We start from the raw sequence: 15,948 nt of genomic DNA, 5'->3' as shown, positions 1-15,948 counted from the left end.
TAATATTGGCCACGTCTATATATGCACTTTTCTAAAAACAAAACAGCTACTCATAATGAGACAGAATTAGCCAACAGGTAGTTCAGGTGGTTTAACTGCATCAAGATAGGGAGATTGTCTTGTTAGACCAGTATTTTTCCACTGTGCTTTTAAGAAACCTGTGCTAACTGTTTAAGTAGCAGGTTGCGTAGTTGGTAACTTCTCTGTCTTTTCACTAGAAGCTAAATGGAAAGGGCAGAAATACTGTTTAGGTTCAAATAAACGGAACTTTACAGATCAAAACCATCACATTTATACGTCTAAGTAAGTGTATTTCACCTGTGCCATTTTACTTAAAATTCACATGTAATCAGTTCTGGTTCTTATGGAGAATTCAAAGAATAGTACTGATAAAGTGGGTCGATTCATGGGGCATTAAACCGAGAAAGCCAGCTGAGAGACAATGAAAACTGTTAATTATGATTCTCTTGGCTTGGCTGTTGCTGAAAGAAATCAAGTTTTTAAGATGTGTCTCTGTCTTTCTGTTAAAGCGTGTAGGTAAAATAACATTTTGAAGAATCTTCCATTTCATCTTGTCAGTAGTAGCTTCTGGAGTTTAAGATTGGCTTTAGGTTGAGGACAGTTTAAAAACTCCAGCACTGACTTGACTTTTTCTTGAAGCTGAATTCGTGCACTTTGGACTGTGTAACCAAATGTTAAAACATCAATTTCAGCAGCAGTGAGGAAACAATGTAATCCACATTCGTTGTACTTGCCCCAGTTAGTGTCTCAGCTTGATAGCTATGGAAAGAGAGGTGGGAAATTCTGTCATAGGAGTGATCTTTTTCACTTGGAAGGGTTGTGAAGTGATCCTTTCACTTTCCTTAAAGTTTAATACCAGACGAAAATAAAGAGGAAAAAAACCTTCTGCATTTAGGTTAAAACAGTTGATGTTTTTTAGTTCTGACGAAGGAATGGTGAATTAGTCTGCTTTGGAGTTGTTAAAGCTTTTCCCCTGTCAAAATCTGGAAAGCTGTGGACTAAAAATGGTGGAAGTGAAAAGTAGAATACAGGGAAACAACTTATGATGACATACAAATTCTGTAAAGGATAATAGAAGTCTGTATGGTGTCTTGGAATTACATTCTGGTATGTAGTATGAAAATGTATCTCCAGGATAAAAAGTGCATTAAGTTGACTCATGTAGAGAGAACAAAATACTTTTTTCTAACACTTCCCAGCTGGTGCTGGCAGTGATTAGTGGAAAAAGGGAGCATGTTGCAATTACAGTAGGCTTGTTAGTATTGTTTTTATCTGACTTCTCAAGAGATGAGACTAAAGCAGTCATGCTGTCAGTCCATCATCTTTTATTGGCCTGGGAAACAAATTTAAAAATAACTTATTTCCTTAGGTTTGGTAGATTTATTTTTGTAGGTGGCTACCGAAGGATTATTTTAGTAGTGTTTTTCCTTCTATCTGCTGTCCAGTCATTGTGTGTAGCTTGGAACCAGCCATAAGCTCCACTACTTTCTGCCAAAACAATGAATTGTGGGATATATATTAGGGGTGTTTATATTAGGGGTGGTTAGGATGGGGAGGGAAGAGTTGGAAGGGCACACTGTCTGGGAGTTACAGTGAGATGGAAAGCTGAGCTAACTGCTATGGGATTGAGGGGATTAGCTGCTTATTTTTAGAAATCAAACACCATCATTGTTCACTAAACAATTTTCTACCCCATGCTGTCCGATTTTGGATAGTGCTACAGAGGGTGAAAATATTTGCATGTGATAATAGAGCTGAAAAAGAAAATACTTCTCTGAAATTGTAAGTCTGAAGAGACTGTTTTGAGCTTCTCTGCTTTATTTTTGCTAGCTTTGCTTCACTATTAGATGAAATCTTGTTTTTTGCAAAAGCACCTAATTATTTTTTGTCATCTGTGAAATGGATCTCTTGACGTGTTCTCAGTGTTTTTGGGAACTTAAAAGTTATGAATTCAAACTAATATAAAAAACTGTTCACATAGTTAACAAGTACCCTGATCTGTCAGGAAAATAAAGAAAAATCTGCTACCATTCCTTTCTCCAAATGAAGAAGAGCTTCAGTACTTGAAATGGGTTGTTACATACTTAAATGAGAATATCTGGAACACTTTACTACTGAAATATTAAGGAAATTTCAGTGACTTGTTCCTTGCACTATTACACCACCCACCCATTTTAACTTCCCCCCCAGAAAAACAGCGACAAGAATTCAAAACAAAGTAAACACAAAGAAGCTTTTTGGGATGATCAGAATGTTGTTTTTGAGATGTGTAGACAGAGGAGGAAGGTAATAGGCTTCTTAGGCAGAAAACTTAGTGAAGAACATGAGCTATACATTTTACATTTTTGTTAGCAAACAAAACAAAGACTATGAAGACATAACATTGGTAACATTTTCTGAATTTCCAGCAACAGATTAGTTTCTTGGTGCAGATGTGATCAGTTATCTGCATAGCAGGATTTGTTTGCCATGGCTACAGCTTTGTAAGTGAGGAAACGGTTTTGAAGTTGTGTAGCCATCATGTGCAGTGGTTTTAAAGCCCTGCTGCATGCATTGTTTGGCTGGGGAAACATGTAATGGCTACTTTGTTAGTCATTATATTGTCTGAGAAAGAGTGTCACAGTTTCGAAGACATGAACTGGAAACCATTAGTATATGTTTGGGTTTTGAGTTCACCATTGAAAAGATTTTTGAAGTAACTTCTGAAAGCAATGCATTAGCAGTATATAAAAAACAGCAATAGAACAAGAAGGTTGGAGAAGGAAGATTTACATCTGACTGTTACAGCTCAAGTAGGTGCTTCCTTTACTCAGATTTAGACTCGTAGTACCCTTTTCCATTCTTAATTGCATTTTGTTGTTGTAAACAACATCCTTTCTTTAATCACTAACTTTCAGATAAGATTAGTTTTATTCTGGCCCAAATACTTATGAGACAGCAAAGAAGGTTAATTTTTGTAGTTGTTGTTCAAGAGTTCTGCCTATAAATGAGTTATTGAATTTTATGTGAAGTTTTGAGCTACTACTAACTTCTTTAAATTGAGCCTTTGAGCTATCCTAATCTGGATAAATGTATAAGCCCTTCAGATTATGAAGACAGGTTAAAGCAGAAGATGTATTAGATGATAGAACTCCCCTAAGTTTTACACTGTAATGCTGCAAACAACATTTTAATGTAACTTAAATCTAGGCTGCTAGTAAGCACAGTAGGAGGAATTATTTTACAAGGACAAAAAATAAAAATTCAGTAGCACCCCACATCACATCCTAATTCACTGTGTGTGGTTTGTCCCATTGTTACTTCTTTTTTCCTCTAGTCGCTTTGCTTTCTCACCATGCTGGGGTCAGTAAGAATATGCTGAGCACCTCCTCTTCCTTCACCCTTCCCATCTTGGCTTTGGCTGTCTTCATACATACCAGGACTCAACTGTGAGGCTGAATCAGATGCTGTTTGTTTCTTAAGGGATCACAGGTTCAAGATGAAATCTGGTTTAAGTTTCTCAGATATTCTAGAAGCATCATACAGTCTCCCGTTTAAAGTAGCCTGTTTTCAGATGGAGATGGAGATGATGATTAACATCCATCAGCCTTTATGATCTGTGGTCAGAAAGTGATGGTCATCTCTAACCTCAGCATATTTAATAGTTAGTAAAGCAAGCTGTGACATCATTATGCCAATTTCATTCCTAAGTGCTTGGCCCACCAGATTCTATTAATCATTTGATATTAAAAAAAAAAAAGAAAAAAGAAAAAAAAAAAAAAAAGAAAAAAAAAGAAAAAGCCACAGAACTTTATTTTAACAGATAGTTAATAGGAAACTTCTGGCCACATCTTTATAGTTTTTCATTTATTTATGATTACATAATAACCAGTATAAGGAATGGATGCTGCATTTACCAGTAAATCACCTCTCCCTTTTCTCCCATTTTCTACTTTCTGTCCTAGGAAAACTATATTTTTGATGGCAGAGGAGATGGCTTTTTTTTTTATTTGTTTGTTTTTAGAGGAATATATTTTAGCAACCTTTGGTTTTAAACAGTTTTGATAGATAAACTGCCACTGTCATAGTATTACATACACTATTTAGCAAAAGCAATTTAGAAAGCCAGATCTTTCTTGTGCTTGCTCTTTCAGGCCACTTAGTGAAACAAGTGTCATTTCCAGTAGAGAAATCCATCATTTAGTATAGGAAGATACTAGGTACAAATCCTATGGAGAGAACTAAGCTTTGTGTATACTTACTAATTTGTTCTCACCCATAACACAGCTATAGCAATATTTGAAGATGCAGGAGTGGCAAGTTCTGGTTTAAAATGTTCTTATCTGTGGAAGAAACCAGATGTTCTTGATAAGTCAATTTATTTCAAAGCCTTTTTATCCCTAGGCTGAAAGACAGTGGAATAAAGTGCAAGTGCTGTTGTGGGTGCAAACACAAAGCATAAAGTACAGTCACTATACATACTGGGTTGTTCTTGGGGGAGCTGTACAACCTGGCCATGCTCCACCATCTCAGAAGCTACTGCAGTTTCATCCAGTGCACGTCTGCTTCTTTTTCAGACTTGTTATATTCAAGAACTTTTATTTCCTCATTTTCTGCATTTCTTACTGTCCCATAGTGCTATCTTAGAATACAGATGGCAGGAAAAGGTTTAGTGGGGCTAAGGGACGTTCCAGAAAGTAATCTTTAACTCTCTACTCCTTTGTTTTGGTTTCCTGACTCTTCTACAATTAATAGGGACTGTCGGTGAATTCTCTCAGTACAGTAGGAGAAGGTCATCCTTCTACCACTGAAAATGCAACAGATAGCTTCTTCTACAGACATTTTATACTGTCCTTAGAATTTCTGGAAACAAAGAACCTTGATAATGTTTTGTTTTGTTTTGTTTTGTTTTTTCCTTCCTGGATGATTCATGTTTTCTGCCTTGTGCTGAGAAAAACATCAAAGTTAATTTTGTGGAACGCAGATCTTTATTCCCAAGCCCACAGTCCATTAGAATTGTTATTCTTAATACTAATTCTTGAGTCCTGCAGGAATCCTGTATTATCAGGCTAATCAGTGCTTGTAGGTTTGGATTTCAAAGTCTCATGCAACTGCTTTTCAAGCCAGGTTTTCAAATCCTAAGTTTCAAGATAAAGAAGCTTACTGTCACTGTGCTAACTAGGAGTATCTCATTTTTTTCATTCCCATCCTCTGTGTTCTCTGCTTACATGTGTATAACTTGGCAGATATCCTAATCCCAAATCCTTGAAGCCATGTTGGAAAGCAGCCACCGTAGTCAGTGAAAATTAATGTTCTTTTCACGCAGTGTGCTCACAGAGCATAGTGCACAGCAGCAGTTGTAGGTTATAACTTTATGCTTCTGTTCAACGTTAAGCAATAATTCTGATGCCTGCATGGGTATTGCCATATGCAAGCTCTAAAACAGTACTGATGACTTTAACTTCAGTTTTGGAGTTACCTGCGAGTCATCGCTATGTTTTATCATCTTCTGGTGTCTGAAAAACTAACAGTTGGTTTAGACAGTAATTTAAAAATACCAGAAATTTACAGTAGCCGCTCTTAAAAAGCATGAGTAATAAAGACTGAGATGTACAGTGTAGGTTTTAGCCATCTGCAGTTATAACATGTTCAAGCACCACATTAACTTCATTTGATGCACCTGGCAAAGGCTCAGCATTTAAATATGTACATTCTTTTTAATTTCTAAAAAACAATTGTACTGTGGGTGAGAACAGTACTGTGCTGGTCTGACAGATCTGTGAGATCTGAACTTGCATTAAAACTGTTTCCATGTGAGACACCTCTGCACTGTCTAGAAAATATTTAACATCAAAATGATTTCTCTCCAGCTGTTGCATACAGAATCATTTGCTTGCTCAAGCACACTGCTTCCTTTTTCATGGCATGTGTTGGTTCACTGACGCTTTCTTGTGGTATTCTGTTAATCTAGCAGAAATATGCTCTGCATTTGTCTTGAATCTTTTTTGCAAAAACAGCAAGTTGCTTTCCGTGAACAGTGGCAGAAATGTGTTTGTGTAGCTGTAGCTGGTTCTTTTTAGCTGCAAGAGATGGGCAATATGTCCTCTTAATGCCAGCAGCAGCTGTGTGCTCTCTGGCTGCACTGGACTTGCTGGGCTTTTGCAGTGCTGGGGAGCTGAGCTCTCCATAGTGACTGAAGCCTTACCAGGCCTGCTCAGCCCCTCCTGCTCACTGTGCCCGTCTCACTTAGTTTTCCACTCTGAGGTGGCTTCACAGGGTGCTGGTAGAGAAATCACCTTCTGCTTTACAAAGTGAGATTTCCCAAAATTGTTTTTTAATACATGGTGAATTCTGCAGTCATTCCTTAAGGTTGCATCTCTTGCTTAGGTGCAAGACTTTGTATTTTATTGTAGATCACTATTAAACAATTTTCTATGTATGTACCTTGGATTTAGAGCTGTTTGCTGTCTTGTATCAACTACACAAGGCCCTTTGCATGACGGTTACATTGAGATGAAAGCAAAGTGGCATACCCATGCTTGATACCTGTACCTCAGAGCAGGCTGAAAAAGCCCGGAACATATACATGCTTTTCTTCATAAGCAGCTTCTCTGTGCCACAACTGATTGCATCTGACAGACCACAAATGATAGAATGTGTTCTGGCAGGCTGGTTTTGCAGTGCCCTAGAGCCTCCCAGAGCAGCATGTGGCACAGAAGCCAGTGCTTATAGCTCTTGTCCAAAACATGGCCACAGGCTCAGACCTGCTAGTTTTGTTCTCTTCACCATCAGTAATGATCTGCTGACAGTTCCACAGTCGTTGGATGTGAGGCTTAATTTATTATTTGATTTATTTATTTTTATTTCTTATTTATTTTCTTTCTTATCCCATATTCATGGGATATCTGAAAGTGTATTCTTAGGGTCAGGCCAGTCTTAATTAGCTAGAGTGTAAGTAGAGAAGAAATGAACCAGTATTTAACAAAATCTCAAATTCTCCTACAACACATGTATCCTACAAAATCTCCTACAACACATGTATTCATTTTGTCTTCAATTTGCCAGAGTGGTAAGCCTGTTCTGTAGCAAGAGTGTGGCCTATATTGCTATTTCGGTTCTTATTTTATCTGGGAATTTCAAGCAGCTTGAAATTCCAGAGAAATGAGACAAATGTTATTATTTGTTTTCTAGTCTGAATTTCAAATCTGATAAAGCCCACATACTTGCCTACTTTCCTAAGGTATTGTAAGGAAAAACACAGTTTAGAGAATTTTTGGAAGTAGAGCCAAAGATCTTCTGGAACACTACAAATGAAAATAGTGTCAGGTTTGTGAGACTGAGTTTTCTATGAATAAGAGAGAAATTTGGATTGTTTGTCATGAAAAAAAAAAAAAAAAAAAAAAAATCTAGAGTAGAATATTAGGTGACTTGCACACTGATATGCAAGAAAGACTTTGCAAATCAAGGAATTTAAGCTATTTGCTACTTCTTGTAACTCACTGTTTTTGAACACCATCAAAATCAAGAGTCAAAAGTACATACAGGAAAGGAGCTGATGAAAATGTTTCAGAGTTCAGATGTTTTATTACCACCTACTGAATAATCAAGAATTGCAGTTAATAGAATCTATCAGAAAGATCAGAATTTTGAAACCTTTTAATGATTCTTCCCTGTTTCCCCCCATTCCAAAATTACATTTATTAAAAATGGGATGTAGATGGAAAGAACTGGAGTACCTTTTCCAGTATTTGCGTTTTTCCTTTGTGAAACATCTGTTGATTTACTTGGGTTTTATTCGCAAGTTTCTTAGTAATAAAGTACTTAATTAACTATACTCTCCATGTGATCTGATCTTCAAAGGTTACTTCATCTGTGCTTGGATAAAAACCGAGACCTATAAAACAAAACCCATAAGTATCTTAGAGCTTTTACATGAGCAAGGGCAATCATTTTAAAGACATTTTTAGTGAAGTACAGGTGGTTGGGATGGATGAAAGATGTTTTAATGAGCTAAGGCAGCAGAGATAGAAATGATCGCTAACCTTCAATGCACGTTTACTTCCATTGCGAGATCACAGAAAGATGTGCATTAGTGATATTATTTCTGGTTGTCGGCTTTGGGGAGGAAAATAGTTCGTAACGGAAAAGAAAACAGTGTAAATAGTTTTCCTTGTTCTATTTGATGTTGTTTACTTATTCTTTGTCCTGCTTTCTGATGGTACTTTTTCTTTTCTGATTGCTTATGATTTCTACTATGGCAATCTCTTTCTACAACCTCTTTATTATAAAATAAAAATGTAGTGATTTGACTAATTTGGAATTGGGTTAATAATGAAAAAAAAAAAAAAAAAAAAAAAAAAAGAAAGAGAGTGGACGTGCCAAATTTGCTGCCTGGTTACTATTCTCTCCCCCCCCCCCCCCCCCCCCCCCCAATGGGAAATTTAATTTTTTGGGTTTTCTTGTTAATGCTCTGTGTTCTCAGTTGATATCACTTCCCTTATGCACAACTTTCTTATATTATCTATAACATATAAATGTCAGGATACCTACTGTTGGTGTGTTGTACTCTCAGTCCAGCACTATCTTTCTTAACATTCCCATACCCATCACTGAGCACTGGATTTGAAGCATCTATTTCACACTCATAAAAATAGAAACAAAATTACCATGCAGTTTGTCTTACATAGGCAATTATTGTCATTAGTCATGTAAACTACAGTTTCATTTCTGAAGTGATGCTGAGCACTTTCAATTACCATTAAAGGAAATCAGACTTGCGAATACTTGTCTCTCATCTGCAACTAAATCTTCCTTAGATTTCATATCTACAAAATGGATATATCGACCTACTTAATGAAATTGCGCAATGAATTGATAAGTATAATATGAAATTGTCTAGCTGATCAAATCTACTGGTGTACGATGATCCCATGGTATCTCATGGTTTGAGATCCAGTCTTTAGAATCACTAAGAAATAGCCACATGCTCTTCAGATTGCATAAGAATAGTTTATGAAATGAGAAAATAAGTGGGAGATGAAAATAGGTAGTTTCAAAAGATAAGCCTGAAACATTTGTGTCCTGGCCAGTTACAGATAAAACTCCTACCTAGTGACCTGAAGTGCTGCTCTCCATCTCAGATTCACTTTTCACCTCCGAAAAAATTGCATGCATATTTTCAGTTGCCCATTTTTCTCTTTTAGAGACTAAACATCAAAGTCATGTATTTGCAGTTGGATGCTCACAGCACTGGTTTTAGAAAGATGAGACACAAATGTGGAATCAAGTCAGAACACATCTTTGTAATGACCTGCATGTGACGAAATGAGGAATGTGTGTGATACACAAATTTAGAAATGTACATTATGTACAGTAAATATTTGAGCCTGAAGACTTCACACAGTTGTTCCTAAATACATTAAATACATTGCTAAGGACATGTTTTTTTTCCAATAGACCGTAAAATTTTGTCGTGCATAGATTCCTTTGAAGTTGAACCCTGATATACTATAATTTCTTTCAGAGTATTTGTGAATAGGTGAAACTTTAAGAAGTTATCTTGAAGCCTGAGGCCACTTCATTTTTTATTTTATCGCTTTCAGAACTTTTCTGTTTTATCTCTTGTGTGTCCTTATAGAGTATCAGCTTGAATATTTGAGCTCAGTTGCACTGAACTGTACTGAAGTGCCTGATTCCTTGCCATCAGAAGTTCTTATGAACTTTGTTCTATTAGACAAGATTTTAAGCTCATGAATTCAGAGTAATTTTAACATCTCTTGGAACTGTGTACCTTCAAGTTTATTATGATGGTTATATTTTAACGAGGTAAAAATCCCATATTGGATGACAACACAGAAAATTAATTTAACCTTTAAATTTAACCTTTTAGTATTGGATGTAAATATAAACCAAGTAGACGTAGTAATAATGGTTGTAAGTTAGCATACAAGTCCCTGTTTTCTTTAACTTTCCCAAATACTGACAAACTTTTTGCTAACGCAGTTTTCAAGGATAAAGCTTAAGATGAGTTTGTAATGAAACAACCATTAAAAAATGACCTTTCCTTTGAGATGGCATTATTAATGTTCTTTCTCAAAGTATAATGGAGTGGGGAAACCATTCTTTTTATCAGGGGCAGCCATTTTATTATGCAAATAAAAATCAATGTGGATTTAATGAAATTACAAGCCATTGGAAAAGAAATCTTTTAATATGTTTATCAGTGATTTTTTAGACATTATTGACCTCCACAAAGAGCTTTCTTACTAGAGAGTTTTTTTGTAGCTTGGGCAAAAGAAGACTTCTCGTGTGATTGCAGCTGTAGAGAGCTGGTCTCTAGGCTGGCCGTGGACCAAGGGTATGAGAGCAGAGAATTTCTTCCTTAGGTGGATTGTCAGTAGTTCCTGTGAGTTTGAGTAACAGGGAAGAGAAGCTGATGGGTTTGAGCACAGAACTTGGACAAGTGCCTCTAGAGCCTGGCACTGGGAGCTACATATTAAAGAATCAGGACTAGATGTTACAGTAAAGAATGAAATACAGAGCCTGGCCATGGAAGAAAAAAGAGATCAGCTCATTGAGAAGAGAGGCAGTGATTGACCAAGAAAACAAAGCGTCATGACAAAGCATCATCTGATGTAGATACTATGTAGGCAGAGAACGGACAGGCTGAATAAAGGATTGCGGAGAAATACATGGAACTGGAACCAGAAGCAGCCAAGCCTACAGACCAAGCGGTAAGTGCAGACCAGGTCTGGAGAGGGAGGAATTCACGTATAGCAGGTGAATACAGTCATAACAGTGCATAAGAAAGGCATTGAACAGCCTTGTTGGACAGAGATTTGTTCTGCGAAGAGTACTTGGGGAGCAGGGATAGAGACTAGGAGTAAAGACTGGAGTAAGTGGGGTCTGAGACCTAAGACTAGGCTGGAAGGAGATGAATAAAGAAGTTGTATTTTGAAGGAGTGAAAAAAGCAGTTTGTGACCACTGTGAAGGTCTTTGTGTTTCTGGTACTTAACCTTCAGATGGGAAATGTCTTGGTAAAATGTGCAGTATGAAGATCTGTAGTGTATTCATTTGTCATCAAAAGTTGCTTAATGAAACCCCTGAGATGGTCACTGATTTAGCTTGTATGTTTTAGACTTCTGAGTTCACTCTTTCTTGTTGCTTCATTTGCAAACAAGCCAAGGAGTCTATAATATTTAAAGTTAATTTTAAAAATTTGCTTTGAAGTGTTAAATTCTTGGCAGTTTAAATTATTAAAAAACCCCTAGATACTACTAAATTAGAGGATGCATTACCAGCTCAAAGATGTTTCCTGAAGAACAAATTGTGCTTTGTAATGGCGAAGTGTGCCTTTAGGAAACCTGTAAGAATATTAGTAAACCTGTATAGAGCAGAATTTGAATATCATACTTGAGACAATAGATAGAATACCATGAGATAACCAAAGCAGTCACTGCTGCTCATTGTTTGAGTGCTATTTATTTTGCAGCAGATGTGGTAAGACCTGATGGCAAACTGATGTGGATGGCAAACTGGCAAGTGGGAGTTTACTTCCAGAAATCTGTTTTGAGCTAACAAGCAAAAATGGTAATGGTAATGGAAGATTATCCAAGACAGTCCTATGTGATTTGTTAAAACTTTAGCTTGTGTGTGGTGCATACAGATTTATTCAGACTCTGTTCAGTGTTTTAAATGATGATATTTTAGTATATTGTTCATCCTTAACAAATAAGCTGAGCTTTTAATCATATTAGTGTGTGATGTGAGCCATGTTGTGTTTTTAAGGACAGCACAGAATTTAGCTGTGCTGTTATATTTTCTGGAGTGATAGCAAGGCTTACCTGGCACCTCTAAGTCTAGTTGTGCTTTCTTGCACAAAAAAGCTCCAGCTAGGGGTGGCATTAACCTATACATAACTGCTGTGTGTCTTAACATTGAGATATCAGGACGTACTTGCCTTTGTCTGAACCTTTGCAGGTTGTTAGCAATGCACACAGCCTGTGAGCAGCCTTTGTTCCGTGGTACAAGGCCTGTGTCTGCACCTGAGCTGGAGAGGTTGGAACCGGCCTTGAAAGTCAGTGGTCTCAAACCAATGTGCCCACCACCACAGAAACATATGTATTCTCATGCCCAAAACTTCTGGTAACTCTTTTTAACCTGTTTAGGTTTGTTTTCTGCCCTTTGTTTTATGAGTGTTGATTTGCACCTTATCTGCTGTGTTTTTTCACTTGCTTGCTTGTTTTTTCCTATGACCAGCAAGAGTGCAGATTAACTATCTGTGTTTTCTTTGAATCTTTTATTCCTTCTTTGGAGTCAGGCATGGTGAGATTTTTTGTTTGTTTGCTTTTCTTTCCCTTTTAATGCATTTGCTGCCACACAGTATTTTGATGCACACAGCAGCAGTCGTGATCAGATGGGAGATCAGGGTCATTTTAATGTTGAGAAGGGAACGCATTGCCATTACTTTCCAAGTAGCACGTCTTTAGCTGGAGCACATCTCTTAAGGTAATTGCAGAAACTCTGTATTTTTCAACCTATTTCAGTTGGCCTTCCCACATTTTTATTTTTCATAATGTTAGTATCTGATTAATCTAAAATTACTTGGCTTTCTTGCCTGCTTTTTCTTTTTTCTTTTTTTTTTTTAAATTTTTTTTTTATTTTCTCTCTGTAGGGAAATGCTGTTAGTCTAGATGTTGGATCCATATATTCTTAGCATTAGATTCACAAAATACTCAATTCCATACTCAGTGCTGTCAAGTAATGGAGACTTTGGGTATGACTGTGAGGACGCAGTGTCAGGATACAGTCCTTTATTTCCACCCCCACTTGCTGAAATCACTTACACCAGTGAGGATGTTTTGGATAAATGAGAAAAAGTAATTGTTTTCCTAGGAACAATAGGCTTGGAATTATAAGGTATTTTTTATCATCTGCACTGTGAAAAAATGCTGTTTTGCCGTGTATACGGTCACCAAATGTTTAAAGTTCTGCAGGCTGTGCGTCTTTGTTTTTTTTATTGTATTTATTAACCCATAGGACTGATCTGCATGTAATTACTAAATTTTAAACCTTAGTGACATCAAGGAATTTATTTAGTTCTGGAACACTTTGTTCTTTCTATGTGGAGTTTTAATTTTATTTTCTATTTATTTTAAGAAGTTCATTACATTCTCATTAAGAATTTAAGAATTTTTGTGGTTCTATTACTGCCCTTGGGAAGAGGGCCACACAGCCACTTACAGCAGCAAAATTTCTATTTATGTGTATTGGAGCTTGTCCAGGAATTTGATCGTGCTCAATTATGTAACATTTGTACTTCTATATGGGTTCTACACTACCAAAAGGTCTTTTTTTGTCCTTTCATTTTATTTCAGTCTATTAGCAGTGTAGGCAAATGTTTAAATTTGTGTTTAACTATTTCTTGTTATTCCCAGCTATTTCTTAACTGCAGCAAAATTTGCGAGCAGATTAGAAAGCACTACATTTCATATGTTATAACATACAGTATATTTTCATGCTTTGCTTGCTAATGCTTAGTGTCTCCAGTGAAAAATGTTTGCAGGTCTTTCAACTGTAAATGATCCTATAAACAGCAATCTGATCTTCTTACATTTTGGAATAACTGTTTTTATTTCATATGTGCTGCTGGTTTTCCCCATTATATCTAGCATAGGTAAGCACTAACTATATTAAAGTGCACTGCTTTACAGTGTTAAATACTTTATCTTGAATAATGTTGTTTCATGTAAAAAGTGCCTAATCATGTATGAGTTACAAGTGATTTGATCTGTGTTTCAGTACAGTGTGAAGTCCTCAATTTCCAATTCATGCGGTTTCTGAAAATTCAGGGTTAGATTCATAAAATCAGTGAAACAATATATTTATTATGAGTGTTAACACCAAATATTTATGAATGGTCAGATTGGTGGGGCTTGTCATGGTCAGATGGTATTTGGTGTCTTTGTTTTTTTCATCAGTACAAAGTGGAAGTAACTTCTTTGACATCAGTGAGTTTATCCTCCCGTACTCTTTGAGCATTAGTAGAATATGTATGTGTTCTATCCTTAATGGAGTTTCTAAGAATAATCCCATTCTACTAGTTGCATGGAAAGATGTGTAATTGTGTTAATTAGGATTGTTTTCCTTGTTTAATGTTTATGAACTTACAATATTCAAACCATAGTTACCCTCTCAAAGTCAGATGCCAGAGCTGATGGCTCCACCTCCCAAATAATCCAGTTTTCTGGGTTCTCTCCTATGTAAGGATATTGAGTCATCTAACTTGCTTAAGGAATACTTTAATTTGGAAAATGCCAAAAGCGGTAAAAACAAGGGATGGTATTTGTAGATGAATCTCTTGATGAAATCTTCTACATTACAGGAATACAAACGCAAGCTAGCCAGAGTGTCCCAGGTACGGAAAGAACTCAGAACACGTATCCAGAACCTGCCTGACCTCTCTCGACTTCCCAACGTCACGGGCAGCCACGTACACCTGCCATTTGCAGGAGACATCTACAGTGATGACTGATTGCAGGAATGCCCTTACGTAACCTCTACTTTTCCGTGAAATGAGGGGTAGGTCAGACTGATTGGTACTCTTGTAGTATTATTTTTGTATATTGTTGGAGAGTGTCAGTAAAAATACTCTAATAATTTATTAAAAAAATGATTTAAAAAGCTGATTTGTTTACTATTTTATTGGCAAGTGAACATGAGGGTACATTTATAGAAAGTGGCATCTGCATCTATTATATTAAAGAATGGGTAGCTATCTTATCTTTTGTACAGATTTTGGTTGGGTGCCCTGTAAAAAAAAAAGAAAAAAAAGAAAAAAAACTTGCTAAGATTTTTTCCTATGTACCCTATATTTAATGTAGATCAATATGTAATCAGAGCATACTTCTAACTTGAAATGTTTCAGTTGCTAGTGAGGGAGTGAAACATGGAAACCACAAGCTTATGTTTGCAAGATTAATGCAATTTAATGCAAAGTTGAAAGTAATCTTACTGTCATTATAGTTAAACTACCTAGTCTTAAAATAAGTCAGGTGGTTTATTTTGATGTAAATGTTAGTAATCAATTTTCTATTGGAAAACATTAATCATGTTACACTGAGTAGATCTTTAAATGACGCAAAATGTTGCAATGTGTTAGTATCATTTAAAAGTCAGCAAAAGAAACTATACAATTGACCATTTTAATTAGATTTCAAAATTGGAACTTTTCTTTTTACAGCTTCTTAGTTTCTAAATTGAGGAACCATTCAATTATACTCTGATCCCTTTCTGGAACACCTGTCTCGGACTAAAAAGGTTAATTCCAGAGAGGTGAAACCATTTTACAACTTTAATTAAATTGGAAGGTCATTCTGTGAACTATCCCAATTGTTAAATGCCCATTACTAAATCTGACACTGCTATGCCCCATTTATACATGCAGCAGAACTACACAGTCAAGTGGTAAGCTTATGGAAGCTTATGGAAGTATGGAAGCTCTAGGCCAAGCCACCCTCTTCCAGTGAGAAACCCCAGGGTCAGCATAGGCTTCCATTCTCCTATCTCCACTTCTCCAGCAAAGATTTCTAGATCTTGATGGTCTTTCCTCACAAGGAAGAGAGGAGATGGTTCAGGCCAGTGTTTGAGTTGAACTATGGAAAATTAATGCGGAGTGTGTTTTTTAAAACAACAAACACAACCGGCCAACCTTTTGCCTGTCACAATTGTGTCACTCATCTATAGGCATTCAAGCTTGTGAAAATTCCTTGTTTCAGTAAGATGCACCAGCTTTTAACTTCACTTAAGAATCCAAAGATATAGACAGGCATGTAGAGGATTGACAGGAAATTTACGTTTTTCAGTCATCTGGAGTTAGACACTTAGTTGAGGAATGATTCAAAAAATGCCTACCCATATCCTTTGGCATTTAGATGACCTTAAAAACC

The 15,948-nt window shown here is 36.5% G+C and overlaps 1 protein-coding gene across 1 annotated transcript in view; it reads left to right on the top strand.

The window, feature by feature from the left end:
* Positions 1-14,534, top strand: part of RPRD1A (regulation of nuclear pre-mRNA domain containing 1A) — a gene marked incomplete at both ends in the record, with an annotated part of 39,211 nt that extends 24,677 nt beyond the window's left edge. The window contains one exon of the mRNA XM_079533958.1: positions 14,385-14,534. Within this exon, the coding sequence (XP_079390084.1) occupies positions 14,385-14,534 (150 nt within the window). The remainder of the gene's footprint in view (positions 1-14,384) is intronic.
* Between the last annotated feature and the right edge of the window lie 1,414 nt (positions 14,535-15,948).

Source organism: Tetrao urogallus (assembly GCF_951394365.1).
Source record: "Tetrao urogallus genome assembly, chromosome: 3".
NCBI classification, from domain to species: domain Eukaryota; kingdom Metazoa; phylum Chordata; class Aves; order Galliformes; family Phasianidae; genus Tetrao; species Tetrao urogallus.
This window is presented reverse-complemented; position numbering and strand designations above follow the sequence as displayed.